This window comes from Cavia porcellus, unplaced genomic scaffold, assembly GCF_034190915.1.
Source record: "Cavia porcellus strain 051 isolate PalLab524CR breed Dunkin Hartley unplaced genomic scaffold, mCavPor4.1 scaffold_31, whole genome shotgun sequence".
Classification (NCBI taxonomy): domain Eukaryota; kingdom Metazoa; phylum Chordata; class Mammalia; order Rodentia; family Caviidae; genus Cavia; species Cavia porcellus.
In genome coordinates, this window is record NW_026947514.1 from 349,203 (window position 1) to 376,861 (window position 27,659).

A 27,659-nucleotide genomic window follows, 5' to 3' on the forward strand; every position below is an offset into this window, starting at 1 on the left:
CCCTTCTCCCCCTGTGCACCACCATGCCCAGCTTCCCTATCTCCTCAGGGCTCCGCTGCTCCAGGGCAGGACCAACAACAGCCCAGTATGCCCACATGCCCCAGAGGGCCTGGCTCTGGGACCACCATGTGGGAAGGTATCCTGTCCTAACCTGACAAAGCAGACCTTGGAATCCGCAAAGGTGTTGGGGTCAGAGATACCCTAAGGCCCGGAGAACAAAAGACATAGAGAAGGGCTGGCTTTTTCCTTTTTATGGATTTTTTTCTTTGTTTTTGTTTAATATGAAAATTACTTGAAAAGACAAAGGGCCAACCCTGCAGGCAGCCTGGCCACCACCAGCTGCACCAATCCTAACATTCCAGGTGTAAGTTACAGAGCTCAAGTTCATCTACAAAAAAAGTAATAAAAATAAAATTTAAAATGGCACCTTCAACAGAACACAACAAAAACCTTGGGCCTGGCCCCAGGCAAGAGCCCCATAGCACAAGGGGCTGGGGCCACCCCTCCTTTCTGCTCCAGCCAAAAAGTAAACACAAAGCTAAAAAAAAACGACTCCTTGGCGTTCTTGGAATAAGTTAAAGCACACTTCTTCCCTGATGTCCACCGAAGGAGTGGTCTGCGAAGGAGGGCAGGAGGTGGGGCACTACTGAAATGCAGGGCACAGGGTGCAGGGTGCAGGGTGGGCAGGCAGCGCTGGCAAGGGAGAAGGCCGCCCAGCCGTGCAGGCCTCATAGACACGGACGTGGGGGCTGGCCAAAGGCTGGGCGGGCCAGGGGCAGGTGGCCACCTAGTCCTCAATGACAATGGGCTCATCGTTGACTGGCGCAGGTGGGAGTGGCCGCAGTGGTAGGGCCTGGCTCTGGCGCAGGGCGATGGGTTTATAGGGCCGGCGGGCAGCACGCTTGGTCTCTGAGGACGAGAGAAGCTTGCGGATCTTCCTGTGAGGAAGAGGAAGACAGTATGAGGGCTGGAAGGTGACCATGTGCCCTGCCTGCCCCCTTCTTATGCCCCAGAATGCCCCCTCAACCTGGTCTCCTCAGTGGCCATATAAAACACATCATCCGGGGCATCGATCCAGTTCATCCGCCGCCGCTTGACGGGTGGTAGCGAGCCCCCCCGGATCAGGCGCACTTTGGTGGGGTACGACTTTCCGTTGAGCAGTAGGTTACGGCTTGGTCCCTGGTGCAGAGAAAGGGTGTGAGAGGGCTCTTGGGCTTCCATGTGGCACCTCACATTCTACAAGTAGTGCCCCAAGCAGCCAGGTCCAGGCCAAGCCATTTTGCCAATATGCAGTCAGCAGACTCAGCACAGGAAAGGCAGGGGCTCTTTGACCACTGTCTGGACCCAAAGTGGATGGGCCTGGCATAGACTCCTGGGTCCCACCCAGCCTCCCGGATGCTCCCAATGCCATGCCACTGGCTGCTGCTCTTACCATGTGCCTGGTCTGTCCGTGGTTTGCCAGACCTGGTGAGAAAAGGGAAGAGTTGAGACCAAGAAAGGGGCGTGGCCTCCCACAGCACAGATGGCCCTCCGTGGACTTAGGACACAGCCTGACAAGGGAGATATAGGGAACGAAGGTGCTTGGCTCCCCTGTACCCCAACCTAGCCAGGCAGCCGTGGAAACAGTGCCCAGGGATTCCATGGTTTTCTGCTGGCCAGTAGAAGGGACGGGAGCTCAGGCCACAGGCAGGAAGCTCCCTGAGCCAAAGCGGCCCTCAATGGAGCCAAGGCAGACGAAACCTGGCATTCACAGTAAGCAGGTGCCACAGGGCACAGCTACAAATCCAGCAGCATACCTCGGGCCCCTCTCCAAGTACTCACACCCCAGAAGGCAGAGCTGGCCACAGCTGGCCACAGCTCCCAGGCATATGCTGAGGGACTGGAAGAGCTATCACTGGAGTGAGGCAGAGGTCAAACCCGAGCACCTGGGCTCCCAGCCCCACCATGGAATCCCAGATGGGCCCACCCAGGGCCATCACTGCCTTTCAGCCCACCTGAGAGCAGAAGCCAGTGCTGGTTTCTACAGAGGGCCTACCCTACAGACGACAGGGCAAGTGCCCCACTCAGTGTGGGCCCTTCAGGTCCCCGAACGCTGTGATGTTCCCTCCAGGAGAGGAACCGACCTAGCCCTCCTACTGGCTTCAACGCAGGAAGCTCCACTTCTTCCACTGTACACCACCTCCAACCTAGGGGGCGCCCTACTCTGTCCCACCCTGCTGCTGCCTCTCTGATGGAGAGCCACCTCAGCCTCCACCCCCACACTGCTTCCAACACGAAGTGTTCCTCACCTTCTGCCAACTCGGGATTCTCCCTACTCTTCCACTCTTCCACCACCTCCAAGATGGAATGCTCCTCACCCTCCTCCCACATATGTCCACCTCAGGGGGCTCCCCACCCTTCTCTACTACACACTACCTCCACCTCCAATATAAGATGCTCTCCAGGGCCAACAAGGGACTACTGTGCTGGCCTGGTCCTTTTGGCCAACTGGCTCAGCTTCCTGGAGTTAGGGACAGGGACAGGGCACAGGTAGGAGGTCTGAAGATCCCGAGCAGGGACAGCCCACTTGTGGAGCCTGCAGGGACTCCAGCCAGTCCTGTACCAGAGCTACTTACCCAGGTAAGTGCCTGCCAGGGGAATGCGACAGAGGAAGAAGACACAGGCTAGTGTTAGTTAGCAGCATGCATGGTAGGCAGCCCAGGCAGGTAGGGATAGAGCAACAGACGGTGCAGTGCATTAAGTCCCCATGATGCAGGTGGCCAGCCTCTGTCCTGAGCTGTAAGCCCTAGCCTCCCTGCGACTGCCCAGAAGCCAGGCCACTCAGACTGGAACCATCTCTACCCAGCCAGGCTGGACTTTCAGCCCCTGAAAATTGACACTGCCTCCTGTTGCTGCCTCTCTGACCTGAGAGCCACCTCACCCAGACACAGGCCAGCACAGTGCTCCACAAAGATAGGCAGGGGCCACTTCCCAAAGTTGCTCACCATAGGACACACCTCAGGGACTATACAATGAGACTAATGAATGTGGGTTATGAAAAATTCACCAGGAATAAATGGATCTTTAACTTGTTTGTGAATAGTTTTTTACAAAACAGCAAAGACTAGCTACTAAGAACTTGCTTGTGTGTGTGTAAGATCTGAGAGTGTGGGGAGACCCTCCCCAACTTCCTATTGATAACCAGCCAGAGGCCATGGGCTTACCCTGCCACCAGAGCCCCTGCTGACCCACAAGAACATTGGCAGGGCTGCCAAAGGCAGCATCCAAGGACAGATATGGCTGGATAGCCACTGTGTTCTGGGCCCTGGGCTGGCTCACTCAGCCACCATGCTGGCCTAAAGCCAGGAGAACCTAGGCAAGCCCACTCTGCTGACCTTGGTGCTACAGAAGCTGCACAGAGATCCTGGGCCTAGGCATCCATGAGTCTCAAACACCACTCCCATGCCACACCACCAGACTCAACCTACACTTCCTCCCAGAGGGGGAAGGGATCCTGCAGCCACCACTCCAGCAGTGCTGTGTTGAGGCCAGTCCTTAGAGAGAAGGCGCCAACCATGCGCCCATCCAGCTACCCCATGACCTCTGCAGACACTCCCATTTAACCCTGCTATCCTGACCGGCAGGGCACACAAAGGGGTTGCAAGCAGCATGGGTGGCTTCACGAGCGAGGCTGAGGCATGCGATGCGGGCAGTCACAGCACAATGGTTGCAGGGATACTAGGGCCACACATGCAAGGACAGTCCACTAACAGAGCATGGGTCAGGAGGGATTGAGGGCCAGAGTCACAGACTCATGGGCATTCCACCAAACACAAGTGGAGCTCATGGGGGGTGTGGGGCCACACGGGCCTGCGTGGACTGCCCCTGAACGCGCCCCAAGCCGCCCGCCACTCGAGCAGACAGCACACACAGGCATCGCGACGGGGCTCAGCCACAGCACCCACCAGTGGCCGCCCAGGCCTTACCCCTACTGGGCATCAAGAGGCGCTTCTTCATGTTGCCTGGCAGCGCCAAGGGCCGGGAGAGAGAGGAGAGAAAACATGGTCAATAGGAGCCAGACAAGACCAGACTGTGCGAGCCAAGGGCCAGGAGGCTATAGGCCAGCAGACCTTGCCCAGCCTCTGTGAAAGGGTGGACGCCCACTGGACTCACCGTCCACACCATTGTGCTGCTCATAGCTCCGCTTGCCCAGGATGGTGGGGGAGCCATTGTTGATGACAGGGGCTGACTTGGCAGGGGTCAGGCTACTGAGCACACCGGACGTGCTCTTCACAGGGTCAGGCTTTGGGGGACGGGGGTGAGTTTCTGTGGAAACAGTGAGGGAGGGGGCGTCATTGGCAAGTCCAGGGATGGTAGTCCATGTGGTCCACAAGATCCATCCTGACCACAGTAGCCAAGCCAGGTGGATGGGACATTCATTATACAGAGCCCAGACCCTGAGGCTGGAGTCCATGGGGTTCAGAATGCCCACTATAGGAGGGGGCACTAGGTTCACCTCCACAGAGCAGCAACCTGGCACAGCTGGTTGCTGCCTGGCCATCCTGGTGAGGAAGGACAAGCAGTACCAGGATCTAGATGTGGCTGCAGGCACAGCAGGCCCATCAGCTAGCTCCATATCCAGACCACGAGTTGAGGCAGAGGCTGGCTGCTGGCCAGATGCCAAACAGACTACCTCACAGAACAGGGGTGAGACTGCCTCTGGGGCCCAAGATCATTGTAAACAGGAGCTGATACCAAAGTCACTTGTGTCCATGAGAAGTACACTTAGCTCATGGTTGTGGAATGTCCTTCCTGAACAGTCACCTCCACTAAGCCCAGCACTATTGTGAGACTCCTGCCCTGGCCATCCTGCCCAGCCCTCAGACTGCAGCACTTCTGGCTGGGGTCTCATTGTGTGTGGGAAGGCCTCAGGGGCCCCCTTGTGGGTAGAAGATATTCACCCCTACCACACTCACAGGGGGCGGGTCTCTCTCAAGGGCAGTTTGACCCTGATCAATCTGCCTGAGCCCAGCACATGGCAAGGCACCAGAAAGGGCAGCCCTGGAGAATGTCCCTGCAGATGGATAAGCTGTGGGCCAGGACTGCACAGCTGGTGGACCCTGCTTACCAAGATACCGGAGGACAGCTTCCAGGGGCTTCCTCACCACCTGCTTCAGCACCAGTGGGCTCTGGGAAGCTTCGGGCAGCCGGGCAGTACCTGCAAGGGACCAGAGGATAAAGGGTTGGCCTCTTAGAGCCAGGCCCACACCTGCACCCTGGCCCCAGGGAAATGGAGTGTACTGGAAATCAGCCATTCTCGGGGCCATGGTTTTTGCTGTCCTGCCCTCCCCACACCTGACACTCACACTCAGCCTTGATAGCTGCACTGTTGATGGGCATGTAGGGATGGCGGGCAGCATGCCATGGGCGCAGGATCTCACGGCACAGGCGCCGGGCGATCCGTGTCAGCTTGGTGGTATGCAGATAAAAGGCCTGCCGAGTCTTCATGGCAAACTTGGGGCTCCCACTGCTCCGGGCTGGGATGCCGTGAGGACTCTGCGGAACGGGGCGCACCGCCCAGACACAGCGCCATGACTGGGGGCCGAGGACTTGAGGCCAGCACTCATGGGGTGGGCAGGTGTGCCTCACTTACCATGTTATTGCGGTTTGGTCCTGGCCTCTCTCCATCTAACCGGGTTGGCATTTTCAAGCCACCATATTTCTTCCAATATGTCCAACAAGATGCGCAGAGGCGACACTGCATGTTAGGGGGACCCCAAGAATACCACTGGTAAGACTGTGTGGCTACGGACAACAAAGTTGGAAATAGACGGATTCTTAAGCAGAACCAACGGTGCAAAGAGCATTCCACAGTGTCCCCCCGCCCACTGCCATAACCCCCACCCCAGCCCAGGGCAGGGACAGGGTCCCTCCCCCACACCCATCCAAGGGAGCCCCCACACCTGGAGAGACCCACCCAATCATACCCCACAGCCACAGCCCCATCTTAGGCGGGCCCTCCAGGCCAGGCCACAGGATCCTCTGCGGACCACAGGGACAGAAGTGGTGTCCCCATAGTCCTGTTGCCCTGGGCAAGTGCTGGCCAGGCACTTACTGTAACAACTCTCGCAAGCCCGGCCGGCCCCAGGGCTCTGGCCTGGTGCCCCTGTGCCATTCACCACGCTGGCTTTAACATTGTTGACGCTGATCTGGTTCGGGTTTGGCTTGTTGCTGAAAGGGGTGGTGGTAGCGCAGGGTGGGTCACGGCAGCCTGGCAGAGCCCTGGGCCCACATCCCTGCATGCCAGGCCCTGCTCTGCACATCCCTAAGCGTGGCTGCCATGGAGCAGCACTTTTCCTCCATGCCCCAGCATGCCAAGCTCCAGCTTGAACACTGGGCCACACAGACTGGGATCCTGATCCACCTCCCCAAACAACTGCCAAGGCTGAAGAACCAGAGCAAGGTTCCACAGCTCCCTCCAGGGCCTCCTTGGACTCCCAGCCAGGGTGACACAGGAGCCCCAGGCTACTAGTGGACCCAGGCTGCCAGTGGATCCCTAGGGTGTCCCCACAACCTACCCTCACCAGCCCAGGACACAGGGATAGAACTTACTAGTTGGGAATATAAACTTGCTTTAGCTTGCTCTCTGCTTCAGCTGCTTTCAAGCGTTTCTTAAAACAAAACAGAGGGTTGAGAGAGGTCAGCAGGCTGGCTGTCCACAGCTCAGCAATGGAAAGGGACCACTGCTGTCTCCAGCACTGCCTCCTCCTGGAAGACTTTTGCGAAGTTATTCTAAAATCTGCACTGAATCCAAGACAAAGGAACCCCCGAGGGCCCCAGCCATGAGGATGCTGAGGGCTCTGCCTTGGCCTCACCTGCTGGACGTATCTGTCGGTGGTCTTCCACATGTAGTAGTACTCGATGATGCTAGTAAGTGACTTCCACGGGAGCTGGGGCAAGAAAGACATGTCATGAGGGCTAGGGACAGGCTGCTGCCCAGACAGACTATAGAGCAGGGTGGCAGGGACAAGTAGTGCTGGGGTGTTACGGCTGGGCGCCTGCCAACTGGGAACATGAGGATAGGGGTCCTCCAAACTGAGCACCTAACACAGAGGTCCCAGGGAGGTCCAAGAGATCCAGGGAAGTGCCTTAGCTTGACCAGCCCCTAACTCGAGCTAGAATCTGACCACCACCAGGAAGCCTCAGGGAGGAACCTTGAGTGACAGTCTGAGGGCACTGTCATGGTGAAGGGTCAGAGATGAAAAGCAGTCATTTGGCCACTGCCCTCGCTGTCACAGGAGGATGGGAGTCCTTGCCAGATGTTGCCCTGGATCCTGGACTTCAGCCTCTAGAACCCCGAGTCCTGAGTTTCTGTTAATCATGTAAACCAGTCTGAAAAGTCCTATTACAGTAGCCAGGGGACTGGCCAAGCAAGAAGCTGGACAGTGGCTGGCAGGATCCTCTCTGTATTAGCTTCACCTCAGAGCCACCAGGATTCCTGGCCAGGCTCCATTTCCTCACACCTCTGTGGCTTCCTTCCACAGCCTCCATCCTTCCTGGAATTCTTCAGCTTCATGGCTTGGGATGCCAGCTTTTCTTCCTCTACACATGGCAGAGTCCCTTGTGTGACCTAGATCACAACTCCTGTTCTTCTGGGTCTGCTGTCTTCTCACCAGGGCATTCCTGACTCAAACTCAGAGCTCTTACTTAGAACTCGGCCTTTGCGGAGGACTCAGGGTGCACATGTGTGCATAAGTGCAGTGCTGGGGCAGGGTCCAGGTGCTCACAAGCTCAGCATGAACTCTACAGCAGAGCTGCAGATCCAACCCTGAGTTCCAGGCTTTCCATTCAGCACTGCAGACAGAAACTCTTGTCTAGGATGCTGTTTCTCCGTTCACTGACTATGTGATGCTCCGTACACAGGCACATGAGTGGGTTCCATGGCAGCAGTTATCCGGGAGCCATCTTGTTAATGCAGGACTCAGTTGCTGGATTGAGTTACCAGGCCCAACAGCAAGCGCATTAGAGATGGAACCCCCTGTAGGCAGCCCCATATTCCTGAGTGGCAGCTAGCAAACCTGGGTTCCTGAGGCCAAGCATCCTCCACCTCACTCAGCCTGCAGCATTTTCCTCTCAATTTTTTTCCCCTTTCTATTTTGCTCCAGTCATAGCTTCCCAGCTCTATTATAAATTTAATAGATGCAATTTATTTCCAGCCCTAACCTTCTTGTTCTTTTTTCTGAGAAAGCCTTCCCCCTTTGGTTATTTTTTGGCCAGATTATGTGTCTTTCTTTTTTTTTAAATCAGTACCAGGGATCGAACTCACGACTGCCTGCTTACAAGGCAGGCACTTATGCCGCTGAGCTAAATCCCTAGCCCCAGATTATGTGTCTTTCTGCCTGGCAGAGGCCAGTGGGTAGGGAGCAGCCAGTGTCCTCCTCCAGTAGCCCTTTCCCTGCCAGCCACCACTGTAGTCAAGGCTCTCCTCGCCTGGGCAGTGGGGCCCCTCAGGCTACCTGGAGCCACACTGAGGCCTGTCTTCACCCTGTCTGCCTCCTTGGTACTTCGCATCCTCATCTCTGTCACCCTGGCTTGAGCTTCTACTATTTCCTGCCCTCCAACTGAAACAGCGGAGGTCCCACTGTCTTAGGCCCTGATGGCCTGGCCTCCTCGGAGTGGGTAGTCAGGCTGGCCCAATCAATCAGAGATACGCCCTTCCCCTGAGGGGGCCTGGTGGGCTTTACCAGGGTGGCAGGGTTGTTCCTTCATGTGGATTCAAGTGTATTCAGTCCTTATGGGCACTTAGGAGTGTGGCTCTGGAGGACACAAAGTCCTGCTCGCATGGAAAGGCAGACAATTCCACTGAAGAACTGTAAGGCTTGCAAGACAGACTTGAGGGGAAAATAAGAACATGTAACACAAGTTTCAGGCGGAAGCACTGTGAAGTCTCCATTAGGACACTGCCAAGTGAGCACACAGGGGACCCTGTCCTTGTCATATGCTGTCACTGCCAGACAGGGACAGGAAGGGGTAGGATAGGATGTCAGCCACGACTGCGAGGGAAACCAAGCTTTCCACAGGGTGTCCCCTACTTCCCACAAGGACACGGAGCCCTCCTGATCACCCTTTGTTCTTGCCTGTGGTACTTACAAAATCTTGCTGAATGTCTGTGAAATCCTTCCCATATTTTTCCAGGGCTTCCTCAAAAAGGTTGGCCTCGGACGCTGACCACTCCTCCATTTCATCCCTGCAGAGCACCGGCCCACCCTGTGGCACGAGGGCTGCAATGGCCTTGGAGATGTCATAGATGTTCTTGTGCAGTGTGTCCATGGCATGGAACTGCAGCAAGGCAGCAGGGTCACCTGGGTCCATCTTGTCCCCAGGCCCTAGGGGTAACCCCATCCACAACACCCTCCCTATACACTGGTGGAGCTTGGCAAGTGTGGAGAGGTGGCAAGAGCCAACTCACCAGGGTGATGTCGCGGGATGCTGCTGCAGCACTCATGTGTAGGCTGGGCTGTCGCACAGAGCTGCTGCAATCCAGGGCCCGTGCAAAGGTTCCCACAGAGCTAGGGAAGAAGAGACAGGCTGACCACCAGAACAGATGGGCTGGGGCCCAACCAGGCAGGTCAAGGGCCTGCAGGGCTCTACTCCCAGAAGCCTAGGAAACCTTGAGGGCAGCTTGATGGGTGGTGGGACACAAGTCCATAAAGTGCATGCATCCAGGGGCAGAAAGCTGGGGGAATTCACCACCCACAAGCTACTTCAGGAGCTGCCTTGGCTTGGGGACCAGGATGCCAAGCTGCCCACAGGACAGGCAGGTAGCCTTTCTTCCTAGGCCCTACTAAAATTCCCTAACTGTAGCTGCCCGCCCAGGTCCAAGCCCTTTCCTTCCTTTCAGCATCTTCCATCTTCTCTCTAGCAAGCCAGAAGGTGGCAGCCTGACCCTGGAAGGAGCACACAGTCAGAACATAGCCCAGTCCCCAGAACCATGCTACCTGCCCTGGTCATCTAGCATCTTCTCCCCAGAGAACAGTCAAAACCAGGGTGGCCTGGCCATCACGAAGCCAAGGACCAGGGCACAGCTGTCTGCCTAAACATCAGAACCAAGACCCCATGTCCTCAGCACCCATTTGGGGTTCTAGATCAAGCTCCCTGCTGTCCTGGCCAGGTAGCACTCACCGCGCCACCACGAGGAACTGGTCAATCTGCTTGTCTACAAGCGGGTTGTGGGCCTCCCACACCTTGGTCTCCAGTTTGGACTGGTCACGGCCATCCTCCTCCCCTACACAGAATAAGTGTGGTACAGTAAGGCTGGAGAAGGCTGCTTGGAGGACCCCAGAAGGCCATTCTAAGCCACAGTCTGTCTGTTCCCCAGATCCACGTGGTTCCCTGCTCCCAGGAGCTGGAGATACAGGGACAGTTGTGTGATTACAAGGGCTGTGTCTGCACACAGGTGCAAATGTGCCCTTCATACTGGGGCTGGGCTCCTCCTGCTCACAGGTGCAGCAGTGGAGGTCCAGTGGGCTCTGACAGCTGCCACCCAAGGGAGCAGAGAAACACTCATTTTTAAGTTTTAATCAAGCTTTTTATTTTGAGAAATCAGAGATATACATGCAGCTATGAAAAGTAACAGCTCTCAAGTGCTTTCAACCAGTACCCTCAGTGCAAATGCCCTCCCAAAGCCACTGGGGACTGTCACCGGAAACCAATGAGATATGACCGAGACACAGCCCTGCATCCCCAGAACAGCCACACTAACTCTACATGGGAGAGGCCCTAGAGGTAGTCGGGTCCTGAGTCAGCCAGGCCCAACTCTGGAGAGGCCCCAAGAAAAATGCCACAATCAGCCTTTGTCCAACTCTCCTGAGTACTGCATCCATAATTTAGCTGGGTATCAGGCTTCATGTTCCACAGAAGATCCAATCAGCTCCCCCTTAGTCCTTGGCAGCAATGTGCCTTGTGACCAAAGACAGCTTGAGCACAGGGCCTCTTAAGGTGCCCAGGCTGGGACACCGGGCAATCTCTTGGGCTGAAGCTGAACTGGATGCGTCCAAGAAAACATCTGACCCTGGGCTGGGGATTTAGCTCAGCGGCATTAGCTCCTGCCTTGCAAGCAGGCAGTCGTTGAATTCGATCCCTGGTACCGATAAAAAGGAAAAAGACAAAAAAAAAAAAAAAATCTGACCCTTCCTGGGACCAGCATCTCCTAGGCCTTGCCTCGAGAGTTGGGCAGCCTCAACCCTGTGTCCAGTCAGTGATCAACAAACAAGTCCTGGAAAGGAAGCCCAGAGCTCAGATGAGTGCACCAGAGGCAGGAGGATTAAATGCTCAAATCCGCAGTCGTTGCCCCATGGCCCTGGGGCTGCTTCCAGGCTGTGTGGGATGGACCCAGCAAGACTTTGCGGGGCCGCAGGTAGGTCTCTTTCCTGGTGTAGACTGATCTGAGACCACTCTGCTGGCACCAGAACATGCTGAGGAAGCTGAGATCCATCTCCTGGCATCCCAGGTTCTCAGGCTAAGATGTTGCATAGCATGCCCTAAGACAAGCTGTCTTCTAATGGTCCCTCTAAAATACAGTGAAAGTAAGTAGGCAATTTTTTACCACTTAGAAAGGAAACCAAGCCAGGAATAGTAGTGCAAGCCTGGGAACCCAGCACTGTGGAATAGCAAGACCCTGTCTCAAAATGGAAAATAATCTAACAGCAGGGCTGGAGATGTAGCTCAGCATGAAGGACTTGGATTTACTCTCCTGTACTGCAAAAACAAAATAAAACAAGCAGGAGGTGGCAAAGCTGCAGAGGCAAGGGAGAAGGTGCTGGGCTCACATGTGGTCTCTCTCGTAGTTCCCACCTCCTACCCTGCAGCAGGCATAGCAAAACTTGCCCTCCACCCCTGTCTGTCTCCACTAAGCACAGAGAACCAGGGCAGCCATCTGGCACACTGGATTCCAGGGGACATATACTCCAGGTGAAGACACCGACCCTCAAGACATTCTCACTTAGGGTCAGCAAGCTGCAGGGTGTAGGAATGGTCTTGTAGCCTTGCAGGGCCATTTGGCCAGCCCTGCTCAGCAAGAGGAAACATCATGAGGATGCTCCAGAGTACAGGCATGGGGTGACACCTGCTTGCTCCGTACAGCAGCCTCTTGGGCTCTCCAGATGTAACGAAGACAAAGATCCATAGAAGCCAAGAGGGAAAATGTAGGTACACACAGTGAGGTCAGGAACATGCCTGGCCTGGACCAAGGGTTAAGGTTAGGGTTACTACGTCCTGGGTTTGATCCCCATACACAAACAAATGGAAATCTAACAACATCCACAGGATCAGGAGACCACAAAAAAAGAAAGTCAAACATCTCAAAAGAATACTGACAAATCTTTTTTTATCCTTTGGGTCTTTTTGAAACAGAGTCTCACTATACAATTCGGGTTAGCCTTGAATTCCACTTTGTAGCCTAAGCTGGCCTCAAACTCACAGCGACCTTCATGCCTCAGCCTCCTAAGTGCTGGGATTACCACCACCCCTGGCCCTAAGAGACAAATCAGCAGGAAACACTGACAACCAAGTTGAGAGAAAGTAGAAAAGTATGTTCTAAAACAATGAAAGAGGGCCAGGGATTTAGCTGAGCAGCATAAGCGCCTGCCTGCCAAGCGTGAGGTCATGAGTTTGATCCCTGGTAACAAAACAAAACAAAACAAAACAAAACAAAAAAGTAAAACAATGAAAAGAGGAAGAGGAGCATGTCATGGTCTGCCTTATGGTCCAACATTTGCTAACTGGAGATCCACAAAGGGAAGGATAAACCCCTAACCCTAGGGTCTCCCATCTGAGTGGCAACAAAGAAAGTCCATAAAGGACAGAGAAGAAGACATAGGCAGCCTCTCAGGGATCCCTGGAGACTAGCCCCATCAGTTACAAGGACCACGGAACCCAGGACTTGCCCTGGCTGGCACTGATCCTCTGACCCTCAGGACCCCATGAAAGAGCTGCTATGACCCACACTGTCCACATGCAGAACAGACCCATGGGATGTGGCTGGTAGGGTGGGCTTCCTCCACAAAGGTGGAGGAAGAAAAGTGGGCACTAAACCACCAGAGCCCAGAAGGCACAGGGAGGCTACAGCCAGGATGGTCACGGGAGAGACCAGTACCCCACACCCAGGGGGTGCAGAAGCAAAGCTAGGACCAAGGCCTGGAAGAGTGATCACTACAGTCATTTGGGAGACAGAGCTGAACAGGTACAAGTTCCACATTACAGAACAGGTGGGAGTCCCGCTCAGCCAGGACTTTAGGAAGAGGGACATGTGTGGAGTGTTAAGGACTCAAGGTAGCTGGCACAACAGGACAGCAAAGCTAGACCTATCACAGCCCATCATTACTTGGGAAGGGACCACACATTGCCTGAAGCTCTGCTGCTTGGAAACAAGACTCCATTTACCAGTGTACCCACGGACCCCCCCTTCCCGGGGGATTTCCCCACCCAGGATCAAGATGCTTAAGGGTGCAGCCACCTGGACAGCCTTCTGCACAGATGATGCAGGACCTGCAAGCTACATCCTCACTCAGAAGCACACACCAAGAAGGTCTACGTCTCCCAGAACCTTGAACCCCATGGGACTGCTAAGCACTTGCACAGGACACTCAAGCCCTGTCAGATGCCGTGGAGGCAAAGCCAGCCCCTGGCAAGCCCACCAGGAGATGAAGGACAGGTCTCCAGCAAAGAAAGAAGGAGTGGGATGTATACCCTCTCCGGGAGGAGGAAAGGATCCAAGAGGGGTGGTGCCAGGTACTGCCGCTCAGCTTCTTGGCAGCCCTCAAATAAACAAAAAGCCAGTGGATTTTCACAAAATAAATTTTTCAGAGGGAAAAAAGGGTTGAAAGGTCATGAAAGCTATCTGAAGGAAACAAAGAAAATCAACCCACTAACTAGCAGTGGTCCAATTGACATGTGTGTCACTGAAGTGCTGGGGCTTGCTGCCCTGATGTGCTAGGGGGCACAGTGGCCTGGCGCGGCATTCACAGGTGCCTCAGGCACTTCTGCCCCAGCCCTGCAGAGCCCCCTTGGGGGGCATACCAGTCTCCTCCCCACAACAGCATCATCCCAACAGACCCACTGCGACCACAGTCCACATCCTACCTTCCTTCAACAGGTCAGTGATATCAGCCTGGTACCGGTTTCCCACTCGAATCTCCCCTTTATCAGCTAGGAGGGTCTTTTGCTGGGGGTCGTAGACTAAAGAATAGAAGAAGAAATCCTGAAAAACACCACACACAAGACAGGTGTCAGATGTGCCCTTGGCCCCAGAACCTGGGGCAGGTAAGGTCACCACAACAGCAGGAGACACACAGTGTATGAATAGGAGGGCCAGAAGGATGCTACCAAAGTTGCTTGTCTGTTCAGAACTGAGATGGACCCAACAGGAGCCCGGTGAGAGGTGCCACAGTCTGCTGTGAGCGGCCGGGTCACAGCCCTTTCTGTGCCTTTCTGTCACAGTGATGATGTGAAGATGTAATTTATACATCAGTATCTCAAGAGTTACACACTCCAAGGCTCCTGGGCACACACTCGCAGATGGGCTGCAGCACGGACAAGCAACATTCCCCCTTTTTTTTTTTTTAAAATCAGTACCAGGGATCAAACTCACAACTGCACGCTTGCAAGGCAGGCGCTTATGCTGCTGAGCTAAATCCTCTGCTCCTGGGCAGCGTTCTCAATGGGGGCTCAGTCTCTACTCACACACGTCCTCAGAATCTCTTCTCAGAGTCACCCATATGGCTCTACCAGGGCTTCTTCTCAAGTACCTCTCACTGCTCAATGGGGACCTTCCCAAGGCTCTGGGGGAGCTGGACAGCCCTTGGGTGTGCCAACCCAGGCCTCCTTCCCACTGGCCCTCCCAGCTGCTCTGGCTCCTGATCTGAGGGCCCAGGGACTGCCATGGCCTCTTCATGCCTCCAGAGCCTCTCAGCTTTTCGGGACAAGAAGGGCTATGGCCAAACTCTCAGAGGCACCCCACTGGCAAACTTAGTCTCCTCAGGGGCTCCATGAAGGAAGAACCAGGACCCGAGGTAGGTGCAGGGACAAGTTTTATGCGGGCCATAACACCACAGCCCAGAAGACACACCTGCCTTACAACCAGGAGTCCCTCAGACTACACACAACCCCCAAAAAAGTGATAGAGCCCCTGCCTTCTGCCCAGCTGCCCTGGCCCATCTGGCCCCAGGAAACCTTACCTTCCCACAGGTTCACCCAGCTTCCTGGGCATCAGGTTGTCACAACTTGGGTGTGATATCTGGGGATCACCACCCCACATGCAGAATTCCTACATAAAAATCACTTAGGGAGGGGCTGGGGATTTAGCTCAGCGGCATAAGCACCTGCCTTGCAAGCAGGCAGTCGTGAGTTCAATCCCTGGTACCAATAAAAAAGAAAAAGACAAAAAAAAAAAAAAAAAAAATCACTTAGGGGTTTGGGGATTTAGCTCAGAAATAAGTGCCTGTTTGGCAAGCATGAGGTTGTGAGTTCAATCTCTGGTACCAAAAAGAAAAGAATCACCTGCCCCAAGCTGGGCACGGTGGTGCATGTCTGTAATCTCAGCACTTAGGAGGCTGAGGTAGAAGAACCACTGAGTTTGAAGCCAGCCTGGGCTACATAATGATTTCAAAGCTAGCCTGAACTACATAGTGAGACTTTGTCTCAAAAACACCAAAAAACATAAAGAAACAACAACCAAAAAAAAACCTGCCCCAAACACCAATAGTGGCCAAGGCTGGGCCAGGACCAAGCATGGCCTATGCAAGATTTTGTCCATTCTGTGATACCCACCAAGCCCTTGCAAGGGCCCAGCTGGGAAATGCCTGGGACCGAGGCCTGATGAGGAGAATGCGCTCCACAGGGGCTGGGCCTTACCTCACGTTCCAGGTAGGATTTGAGTGACTCGGTCTCGTTGAGCAGGGTAACACTGCACTTGCCCCTGAAAGAGAAGAACACACAGGTGGAGGGGAAACAAGCAGGGAGGTCTGGGGGAAGAGGCGCAGGAGTTACCTGATATGAGTAGCAGGCAGCGACTCCAGCTGCCGGGACAGGAAGAGCTCCCGGTGTCGCAGCTGGTGCTTCAGCTTTTCTGGAAGGTCCACCATCTCTGGGTTTTCCACCTCCTCTTCCACCTCCCCTGAAGGACAGAGCACTCGTCAGCAGGGCCTGTAGACACCAGGTGACACCTGCCCCAGGCCAGATGCCTAAGCTCAGGTCCAGGAGGGCTGCCTCCCTGCCTGGCACAACCCTGCTCGAAGGCCCCTACAGAGCCAGGGCCCAGGGATCAGTAAAGGAAGGGGAAGAAGGCATGATATCCAGGGCCTGCCTTCGAAGAAGCAAGCCACAGAAAGAAAGGAAACGGGAACAACTACATGTCCAGGGCAGGAGAGCTGAGTAGCCACCAGCAGGACAGCCCCAGGCTAGGCCATCCTCATGGCCAGCTGCAGGCCAACACAGGGAAGCCCCCTCCTCGGTCGGGCCGGCAGGGGACGCAGGGACGGGCATGCAGGCAGCCCGTCAGGCTATGTCCCTCAGCACGCCGCCCGCCCCCAGCCCCAGGACACAGACACCAGGACGCCCTCCTTGTAGAGGTCGGCTCTTACCTTCCTCGCCGGTGTCCGCCCCTGGTCCGGCTTTATAGCAGACAGACAGGGCTACATAACAGATAGATAGCGCCGGATGGCAGGTTAGCGCCAGCGCCGGCTGCTTGCTCCCTGCCCAGGGCCCGGACCGAGGAGACACGGGGGCCACAGGCCTCCCGGTGGGGACAAAGACCACCTGACCAAAGACTACCCAGGCCTTAGCGTCCCACCCAGCTGACCTCATCCCCACCCCCACTCTCTGTTCTCAGGACACACCTTTCTACCCACTGCACAAGTCAGGAGCCAGTCCCTTCTCCAGGGAAAAGGACAGGAGAAAATGGATCCCAGGGGACGCCCGCCCACACTAGGAGAGGGACAGACCAACAGTAGGGCTCAATACCCTTAGGCAATGGCCACCAGCAGGACACAGGCTATACCAGCACCTTAAGCAGCTTGGCTGCTGCCCCTACTCTATGCTGAAGGAAAAATACGCGATAGTGTACATCTGTAGTTTCAGCTACTCAGGAGGCTACTGCAGGAAGACTGTAAGCTCAAGGTTAACTTAAGGACTTAAGAGAAAGTGTATGTCAAAAACAAACAAAACACCCCTCCAAATATTCTTTGACTTGTCTCAGCCCCCAAACTGGGGTGGGTGATGGGCTCTGCTCTATGACTCAAGCCTGCAAAGTGCTGGCCACCAGCGGGATCCACCTGGCCACTGTCACCCAGTCCCCAGCCCGACTAGGCAAGCCAGACTTGTTACTCTCTGCTGTCCCCATGTGGTGGCTGCAAGAAGTCCTGGTACCCTTGGACCAAGCTCAGAGGCTAGGTTGGGGTGTGGATCTGTTCCAGGCAGCCTGGCTGGATCAGAGTAGACCCACTTGAGCTGCTCACCTCCCTACCAAGGAGCAGCCAAGGAAATCACTACCCATCACCCCTCAAGGACAGCAACCTTTGCTGAAACTAGCCTTCAATGGGCAGCACGTCAAGGGACAGCTATCCTCAAGGACAACTCTAGGTCCTCTGAGACAAATCCCTATTGGCTCCAAATGAGGCTCACAGTGGCCTTGAGACATCCCCACTTCTCTAGGTTTGGGAGTAGGGTTGCCTGCAATGTAAGCCAGTTTACAGCCTGCAGCTCCCACCAGACCCCAGAGAGGCAGGTTCTTGGGCACAAGCTGGGGCTTGCTCAGGAGTGTGCCAAAAAGGGACAATACTGCAGGGCTGGGGAGTGGCTCTAGTCTCCAACCTGAGACCTATCTCCTCCACAGGTTTAAAGAACAGGGACCCTTTGAGGGGCCAGAGACCTCCTTAACTGACCAGGTCCCCCCCTAGGCTGGCTGCAGAGAAGTAAGTGGGGTGGGGAGGGACCCTCTGTATAGGTAGTGGGAATGCCCTGATAGTCTCCCACACAGCTTTTCTAGGGAAACCCACCTTGGCACCTGTGCCTGCCCCTCTCCATCCTTCACAATGACTCCACCTGCTAAGGTTTACTACACTACCAGTGAGGTCCTGGCCAGCCCACTCTGGCCAGTAGTCCCTAGAGGTCACTGCCCCCACAGTGGCCAACCTGCTGCAGACTAGCCCCACACCAAACACCTCAAGAACATGTGGCTCCTGCAGCCAGATCCCAGGCTCTTCTGGCACCTGGAGGCTATAAGTAATGGGAGAGGGCACAGGCTGGGGCTAGAGGTCAAAGGAAGCTCACATCCACACCCAAGTCTCTGAGCTCGCAGTCTCACAAGACAGTGCTGAATACGCCTCCCACCAAGCCTCTGGAGTCACACACCAGGGAGTCACCCATGGCTACTGGGCAGGACAGCTGGACAGGACATCCTGTAGCCACACCTACCCTGCTGATATCCATGGCCCCTCACATATAAGACCAGGAACCCCTATTCCAGCTATGCTCAGGGCCAGGGACATCACAAGAGACCTGGTCCCTCTAGGAAGGGCCCCTCCACTAGGCATTAGGATTGGGAGGCTACAGGTGGATCTTGTCCCCTTCCACTGTTTTACACCAAGAACAGACTGGGGGACAGCTCTCCTAGTGAATAATCCTAGCCGCCTATTACAGTCACGCTTCTTGCCCAGTGTGAGATGTCACCCCACACTGATCACAGCCGCACAGCCATAGGCTCAGGCACATCCTAGCCCAGGTGACCAGACAGACACGTTGGGAGCTGGAACCTCCCCACATCCGCTTCTACTGGAGCTTGAGGCCTGTCAAGGGGGCTATTGTCACCAGGAGCACAAGCTAGGACCAGGACCTACCACCCCTGCCCCTGACATATGAGTGTCCCTGGGGCTCCAGCAGCCCTTTGCTTTGAGGCTGTGACTTCCACGAGGCATCATCGGTCTATGGGCAACTGGTTCAGGTAAGTGGTCTGACACCCACAGACAACAGGGTAAGGGTGAATCTCCATATCTCCAATTAGTATTTATCAAAATTAGGCTTGGGTTCTAAGGACTAGGGGAAAAAAGATTTGTCTTTTCAACACGATTCAGAATGCCCACAGAAACTTCTCAGTAAGATAAAGACGAGTGGAATATCTATAGAAGCAGTCAGCAGCCACAGCTTGGTACGCGCCAGGGCCTCCCATTCCCACCAACGACACCCCAGGCTGGGCCACAAGTGGGTATAGCATGCTATGAGAAGACCAATAAGGGGTGTCATTCACCCCAGCCCTAGGAGGCTGCCAACAGGATGCACGTTGGTGTGGGATGCAGGGGCCCACTGCAGAGCCTACCTGCAGAGCACAGCAAGGTCAGGCCAGGTGGCTGAGGTGGCCAAGCCCCTGGAAGGGGGACCAGCATGGTTGGGCCAGGCAGCTCGCATCCCAGCCCTCCCCCCAGGCAGGTCACAGAGACAGGCTGAGACTCACTTGCATGCTTGTCTGCCAGGGCGATGAGGGTGCTGGAGATGTCCCGCCTGCGGTAGAAGCACACCACCTTGGCCTCCACGTTCCCGTTGGCCGTCTATAACAGCAAGGAGGGGCATCTGAGCAACAGCCACCTTGGATGGCCACCCAGAGGAGCCCAGATCTCCTGAAGGTCATGAACACACCCACATCTACCCCTTGTGACTCTGGGAACAGGCACACCAGAGAAGAGGAAAGACCCCAGCACCTAGAGCCACGGAGCAGGTAAGACAGAGCCCAGGGCAGCCCTTCTGAGGTCAGGGAGGCCAAGAGATTGAGGATAGACACACACACTGCGTTTAGACCCACATCTCACACCTCCCTTATCCTGGCAAGCCTGTGTCAATGCAAAGCAGAAGGACCCATCCTGGGCAGGACCTCACGGCCTGGGGCCAGCACTCAGCCACAGACCAGACACAGACAGTACCATGTAGCTGGTGGGGTCCCCACCCAGACGGCAGCCCTGAGCAGGTAAGGGGCCCGGGTCTGCTGAGTCTCCCACCTAGCATTAGCTATAGTTAGCCAAGCCCGGTGGTGCCTTGCTGAGCTCTCCCAGCAGGGCAAGTGGCAGGCAGAAAGGCACCAAAGGCAAAGTGACTCCACTCAGGAAAGTTTTATTTGTGTACAGTACTAGGGATCAAGCCCAGGAGTACTCCCCAAATGAGCTACAACACTCAAGTCCTTCTTTAACTTTTTGACACAGTGCCTCACTAACTTGCTCAAATTGGCCTTGAACTTGTGATTCTCCTGCCTCAGCTTCCTGAGTAACTGGGATTACAGGCATAGACCACCATGTCCCACTGGGAACCATCTTTGTTTCTATAACAGGAGTTTGTGTAAAATGCTAAACAATGTAAAAATTGCAATTCTAACTGCTATGTACATCACTTATAACAATGAAAAAAGCCCTTTTAAAAGAAAATTCCCAGATCGGGGCCGGGGATTTAGCTCAGTGGTGTAAATACCTGTCTGGCAAGCGTAGTCATGAGTTCGATCCCTGGTACAAAAAAAAAAAGAAAATTCCCAGATCACAGAGTACAGTGTTACGTGTCACTAGGTCTCCACTGCACAGAGCATCTGTTTCCTTGCCTTCCCCCTCCTTTGTCTATCTCTTCACCTGACACCTGCAGCACTTGCAGCTACAGCCCAATACTACCCTTGGGCACCGAGACAGTCAACTGGCTTCATGTCCCTCTGGCAGGCCACACCACAGTACAGTTGAGAAGCACTTGTTTTCAAATTCAGAGATGGTCATGTGAAGCATGTGAAGCATGTAAAGCATGATTACATGTGAAGCAACACATGTAAAGTTTGAAATGTCAGCACACTCAAGACTTCCGATACATAGCAGCCTGTGCCCTGGGACAGCCACACAAGTGTGTGAGCCCTATTAGCACGGACCAGGAACCCACCCTCACCATACCACACCCACCCAAAACTACCCTGCCCCAAAATACATATTTGGATTCAATCAATTTCCATTTTTGTGTTCTAGCCATGGATGGCTACACATGAATGGCCAAGCCAATCCTGTGGCATTCTTCCTTATGCAAATGTTTCCCAAGTTCATCATCATGGGGTTTTCATTAGCCTAGTTCTCCACATGACTATCATGAGCACTTCTAACTCCTCAGCTAGCACAGCCCTTGAAAGATCCCCCCAGTACCATGCTCACAAGTATCCTGGCTGCAAGACCCTCTAACTTCCTTCCTGGACAGCTGCCTTAGTCAGGTAGCACACTGTCCCCAAGAGACCTCTCCTGTGGTGGCTGTCTAGCTAGGCACAGGGTCCATACAGCTCCTTTGGCCTCAGCCGCTGGCCTGCCCAATGTTGTGAAGGCACTCTGCAGCTGCTTCCCAGCCTGTCTGTGCATGAGACCTGCTTTTCCTAGGAAGTACTATGGCTCCATGAACTGAGATTTCACACAGAGCCCAAAGGAGGCTAGTTTTTATCCCAGATGCTTCATCTCTTCTCAGGTCCTTCTGACAAGGCTCTGTCATTCCTAGGGAGTAGGTGTTGGGCCCTCTGTCTCCTAATCTGTCAACACAGCAGTGACTCCTTCCTGCACCTCTTCTCTCATCATGGGCTCTGTTCTGCCTTTAGCTGTTTTCATGTGTATTGTGATCTGTTTTCTCATGAAAAGTTCTCCCCAGACATCTCATCCTCTACCCTACAGGGAGCTCTGTTAAGAGTGGAAAGCTGGGTGCAGGCATCCTCCAGGGCTGCAGTAGGGAGCCAGAATCCTGATGGGGCATCAATACCAGAGAGGGTATTCTGGTCCCCAGGAGACACTTAATGCCTCTTAGGCTCCAGTGTGAGAGCTCTGTTCCTGCCAGGACTCCACTGACCCATACAGTTCTCCAGCCTGTCCTAAGCTCAGGCTGAAGTATCGCCAGAGTGGTCCCTCACCCTCCCTTCTGGGTGGAGACCAGAGTTTCTCTGCTTCCCAGCCCTGTGTGGCACTAGCCTGTCCTGCATCCTGGCATACCTCCTGGGGGCTGGGAGCCTGAACAGGAACCCCATTCCCCAGCAGCAGGGCACAAGCCAGGGATCTCAAGAGTGCCCATACATGTGCAGCTACCTGACCACTCTCTGCCCTCCCAAGACGCTCTCCAGACCCCTGGAAGCATCCAAGGAAAACTGGGTGAGAGGTATACCTGCTCTGTGTGCAACTCCTTTACAGGTGGCAGAAAGGACATATGGATCATTGCCAGGGGAAGAGCCTCTCTCTAAGCCTGCTGGACCAGCACACAGGGTTGGCCTCCAGTTCTACTGACAATACCACAGCCCCACTTGTTGCATGTGCCTCCTGCCACTGTGATCTGGGTCCCTGCCAGGTCTCGGGTCCCAGCAGCCCCCAGAGACAGGAAGGACCTGCATACAGGCCACCAGCCCTGGCACCGCTAAGTTCAGGCTTCCCAAGGAGCTGCCAAGTCACTCTGACCTGCCTGTATCCCTTCCCTCTCTCTGTATCACCAATGTGGTAACAGATCTATAGCCCAGGCCTCCAGGCAGCTGACACCCCCAAGGAGTAAGTGGCCCATTTCCTGGGCCACACTCAGCATGGTTCCTACCTGGGGACACTTCCCACCCATTCTGTTTAATCTAAAGAACCCCAAGTCACCCCCACACATGCAGACAGCTGCTATGTTTATGGGGCTCGGGTCACCCCAGGCCAACAGAAAGGATGGAGCTTCTGGGAGGTAGGCAATTGGGGATACAGGGCCCCTGTCCTGCCAAGCCTGCTAAAAAACCAAGACAGCTGCCCCAGCACCCCAAGGAAGTCTCCAACTAGGAGCAGCCCCAAGAGGAAGGAGACCAGGAATGGATGGTCAATATCCCCAGGCCCCTTGGCCATCTGTGGTCCCCCTAAGCAATGCACCTCCAAGCCTAGGCTACATGGACTGAGCCAGATGCTATGGAACCCATTAATGCCTTCCCTCCCACGCTAGTTCCCAGCTAGGCAGGCTCTGGGTACTCGCTGGACCTCAGTTTATGGGCATGACTATGTTCCTTGACCAACTAACAAGCATCTGTCAAGTGCACCATGGGACCCCATGCAGATAACTCTGCTCTTCCCCACAGGCATTCCAGGGCTGGCAAGCCACCATGAGCCAATGAAGAGTCTGGTGATGGCAAGGAAGTAGTAGGTGTGACCTGCTGTCCTGGGCACTGATGGCCGCTTCCCTGGTCTCTGATGATCCCTAGCATCATCCACTTAAGAGTCCCTCTAAGTATCTGGGTTCTCTCCAGGCCCTAAGGAATGCCAGGTCCAGGACAGCACCTACTGGGCACAGCATCAGTCTGTCAGAGGCCCATGTTCCCACAGAAACCCAGTCATGGCCTGAAAGAGGCAACGAGGGATTTCTCACAGCCTCACCTATGGGGAGACATGGTGTGGGCAGATAAGGTCACTCTAACGCCAACCCAGAGCCCCAAGACCACTACTCACACTAGGGCAAATGCAGGAGAGACCCTGCTCAGCCACAGCCCCACAGGGCAAAGGCCATGCAGAACCTAGGCCCCACAAGTAGCCACATTACCTTGTTGAGCTCTTCAATCCTACGGATCAGGTACGGATTGCTGGACGAGTTCTCGAAGTAGACATAGTCTGCAACAGATGGAGAGAGTATCACTGGCAGCCCTGCTACAGACATGACACCAGAGCCTGCCTGTCCCCAACTCCCCCATCCTGGGGACTACCCTTGGAGGAGTGTTACCCCTGCCCTGCATCCGAGGGAAACGAGGACAGAGATGGAGGAGGTGAAGCTCCATGCCACCTGAAGGACAGGTAGCACTAGATAGCGGGCAGGCAGGGGTCCAGCTCCAGTCTTCACAGGATTTCTGGGGCACCAGGCTACAGCTTCCATGGCATGGCCCAGCTCCAGGTGTCTGGGACCCAACAGTGCCACAGGGACACCTTCCCATGAGGCTGCTGAGGCCTAGAAGGGTTAGCATCGACTTCGAGAGGATGCACTGGCCCAGCCCATCTTCCCCCCAAAACAATAGAAGCAGCAATTACAATGAACACAGGCTGAGGCTTCCCAGACTACTGCACACACGTAAATGGGAGAGTCCAGCAGTGGACCCCAAGGGTGCCCCTGATCCTGTAGGATTCCCAGCACTGTCATTTGATGTGACTCTCCCCACTGGTAAAAGCACATGGCTCACAGCTCCACATACAGAGGCTGACAGGCAATCCAGGCATGCGCTTGGCCTGGAAGCAAGAAGACCCAAGACAGCCAAGCCACCTGGCACCAAATCCACAAAGCTATACCTGAGCACCCTGGCTGGCCCTCAGCACCCCTGCCCTGTGCCCACTCTAACCAGGCTGACCAGGATGCCTGGAATCAGTCCAATGTCCATAAGCAGGCCAGTACAGCTGCAGGAGTAGGCCCAGAACCTGGCTAGCTCTGTCCCCGGGCCAAGCCAATGAGGCCAGCACCTGTCTGGCCACTCTGCTACTGAAACACATCTGGATGCCACAGGTTCCACCCCAGCCCTCAAAGCTCCATAGAGGGGACACAGCTGGCACTCAGGAGGGACACACACTATGGCAAGCTGTGAACTGGAAAAAACCTAGGCCAATAACACAAGGGGTGCAGGTTATTTCCACGGTGGCTGGAACATTCTGAACTTAGCCTTGGGCCCTCATGATATGTCCTGCAAAGATACCACACTCATTGAATTAAAATACTCCCTGGGCAAACTTTAACACACTGGCTGCACCTTCATAAAATGAGTTGTTTTTTTTGTTTGTTTGTTTTGTTTTTGTTTTTGAGGGGGCACAGGGTCTCTCTACGTAGCTCAGGTTGGCCTCAAACTTGCAAAGATCCTCCAGCCACAGCCTCTAGGGCTAGGATTACAGGTATGCACACCAGGCTCACACTAAACCAGATTTTAAAAATTATCTCAAGATGGGGTGTGGCTCAATGGTGGGTGCTTTCCTACCAGGCACAAGGTCCTGGATTCTACCTCACCACCAGAAGAAAAAGTAGGTAAACAAATAAAATGTCCTCAAATTGATCATCTGAGCTTTCATTCTTACAAATCAGAAAAAGAAAAAATTAGACGCAGAATTAGTGCCAAAAACAGAAAAAAAAAGTTCAAGTGGGGAGACGGGCAGGGGCTACCTGTTTACTGGCCAAGCCCTGGGCAATGCTAGAAATGGAGTTGGGCACTACAACCGACTTGGGGGCAGCATCCTCATGGAAAAACATAGATGCACAGGGCCACCAAGGGCAGGAAACAGTGCACTGACGAAGGCCAAACACAAGTGCGTGTCCCTACGTTTTCTGAGCTGCTCCCGAACACTAGCAGCACCCACGGAGAGGACGGGAAGGGATGGTGATTTGCAGCTTGCAACTGACCTGGGGCAGGAGCCAGCTTGTGGGCTACCTACCAGTGGGAACCACCTTGCACACATGTTCCAATAAAACTTTATTTATGGTACTCAAATTTGAATTTCATAACATTTTCACATTTCCTGAAGCGTTCTCCTTTTATTTTTTCTCGACCACTTAAAAATGTGGAAGCCATTCTTAGCTCATGAGTCACCAGGCTCAGCAGTACAACCTGCCAGTTGCAAAGCCTCACTTGGCCATGATGTCCACCCTCCCTAAACAGAGCCATGATCCCAACCAACCCCAAGCCCACTTGTTTGTTCTACAGAAATCAACAAGCTCGCTTGCTCGCTTGCTCGCTTGCTTGCTTGCTTTTTTAAGGCAGGGTCTCACTATATATTCCAGGCTGGCCTTGAATGCATTACGAAGCCCAGGCTTGCACCTGCCTCAGCCCAGGAGGTGGGCTTACAGATGCGTGCCACCATGCCTGGCATTCAACAAGCTCATTCTAAACTTTCTAAGGGAAAAACAGGGAACTAGACTAATGGAAGGATCCACATAGCACTACCATAAAGTCACAGCAATGGAGATGACATGGAACACCAGACCACAGACTCACAGGCCACCAGGAAAATGCACCCCAACAAAAGGTTCTACAGTGCAAAGCAAGCTGTAACTCTCAAGGACTGGAACTCAACAGTAGAGGACAATGTCCCTCGCAAGTGGTAAAGGAACAAACAGACTGGCATGTGCAAAACCAAGATGAATCTAAGCCCTTACACAAAAATCAAACTGAAATGGATAATAAAATTCAGAACTACAGAAGTCTTTCACTTTGGTGAGGCAAATTTCTTAAGACACAAAACGCATAATCTCAGTCTGAAAAAAGGAATACAAAACAAACGCTTGCCAGAGATGCACACGTGTAATCTCAGCGCTCCTGCAGGCTGAGGCAAGAGTATCAAAATTTGCAGCCCAACCTGGATGATTCATAATTAAGACTTTCTCTCAAAATTTAAAAACAAAAAAAAGGGGGCCAGAGATTTTAGCTCAGTGGCTCAAGCGCTTGCCTGGTAAGCACAAGGTCATGAGTTCAATCCTCATGTACAAAAAAAAAGAAGAAAAAAATAAAAATCCTATAATATTGAATTGTACTAACATGTAAGGGGCATTGGTTATCATTTAAAAGGGGGGAGGGAGCTGATAATATAGCTTATTGGGAAGGCCCAGGGTTTAATCTCTAGTCTGGCATGCGCAAAAACGTCCTGAGGTTGGAGGTATGGCCCCACAGTACAGCACTTCAAGGCCCTGGGCTCTTGCACACCCTGAAAAACAAGAACAAAAAACAAAACAAAATGCCTATAATCCCAGCTCCTTGGGAGGCTGAGGCACGAAGATTCGAAGCTGAAGACCAACATGGGCAACTCAAAAAGATTCCATCTCAACACAAAATAAAAATAAAGGCACTGAGTATAGCTCACAGGTAGAGTGCTTGCCTAGCATGCTCAAAGCCTGGGCTACAATCACAGGACTGAAAGAAACAAAACAGGCCAACTTCAGAAAACAGGCCAGGAAGACATACAACAAACACAAATACACAAAAAGGGATGAATGCAAATCAAAACTCTAATGAGCCAAGCACAGTGATAAACGCCTGTGATCCCATCTACTTGAGAGGCTGAGACAGGAGGATCATAAATTCAAGGCCAAACAAGGAATTTAGTAAGACTTTCCTTTAAAAAATAAGAAGTGTTGGGGCAAAAATCCTGAAACTCAAAGCAGGCATTCCATACACCAATTTGAACTCCATGCAAATACAGAAAGCTGAGGTGACTGTGTGTCAGGCAGGTACAGAGGAGCTGGAGCTGGCACTCACAGATGGGGAGAATGCGACTGCCACCTGCCAGGCCACTGCAGGAAGCGACCACTAGCCTCAGCAAGATCAGCATGCACCTTTAGAGCAGCTGCGCTCAGAACCAACACAGCAGGTGACCAGAGAACCCTGCGCCAGTGACAAATGACATAAGTCCACAGGCTGGAATCCCATTCAGCAAGACCAAGGACTAAGCAGGTGACACAAGGACAGTCCAGGATGCTCAGGGACCAAGCTGAGTCAACACACTAGGGACAAAGACTAGAGGGAAGGTTGGGGGAGGGGAGACTGATGGCCGACCAACACAGGAAAGGGGTGTGGAGAATACTGAAGGCCCAGGCTGGCCACCCAGCAGGACACACTGCCAAGATCAGCTGGGGCTACTAGCTGCAGCTCAGTGATACAATGTTTACCTAGCATGTGTGAG

The 27,659-nt window shown here is 54.0% G+C and overlaps 1 protein-coding gene across 7 annotated transcripts in view; it reads right to left on the reverse strand.

Moving 5' to 3' along the window:
- Positions 1-236: 236 nt before the first annotated feature.
- Mta1 (metastasis associated 1) overlaps positions 237-27,659 on the reverse strand; it is a 34,066-nt gene continuing 6,643 nt past the window's right edge. The window contains exons 2-22 of one of the 7 annotated variants that reach the window (XM_063240778.1): positions 23,560-23,627; positions 19,481-19,574; positions 16,617-16,667; positions 16,024-16,150; positions 15,889-15,952; positions 14,119-14,236; positions 10,162-10,264; positions 9,449-9,548; positions 9,130-9,318; positions 6,855-6,929; positions 6,592-6,650; positions 6,095-6,210; positions 5,633-5,784; positions 5,346-5,535; positions 5,108-5,197; positions 4,153-4,305; positions 3,966-4,001; positions 2,616-2,627; positions 1,433-1,464; positions 1,028-1,179; positions 237-938 (exon numbers count right to left, since the gene is read on the reverse strand). In XM_063240778.1, coding sequence (XP_063096848.1) covers positions 788-938; positions 1,028-1,179; positions 1,433-1,464; positions 2,616-2,627; positions 3,966-4,001; positions 4,153-4,305; positions 5,108-5,197; positions 5,346-5,535; positions 5,633-5,784; positions 6,095-6,210; positions 6,592-6,650; positions 6,855-6,929; positions 9,130-9,318; positions 9,449-9,548; positions 10,162-10,264; positions 14,119-14,236; positions 15,889-15,952; positions 16,024-16,150; positions 16,617-16,667; positions 19,481-19,574; positions 23,560-23,627 — 2,132 coding nt within the window. In that variant the 3' untranslated portion in view covers positions 237-787. Of the gene's footprint in view, positions 939-1,027; positions 1,180-1,432; positions 1,465-2,615; positions 2,628-3,965; positions 4,002-4,152; positions 4,306-5,107; positions 5,198-5,345; positions 5,536-5,632; positions 5,785-6,094; positions 6,211-6,591; positions 6,651-6,854; positions 6,930-9,129; positions 9,319-9,448; positions 9,549-10,161; positions 10,265-14,118; positions 14,237-15,888; positions 15,953-16,023; positions 16,151-16,616; positions 16,668-19,480; positions 19,575-23,559; positions 23,628-27,659 lie in introns of those variants that run through there. The other 6 variants (XM_063240775.1, XM_063240773.1, XM_063240774.1 and 3 more) reach the window with 6 other exon arrangements.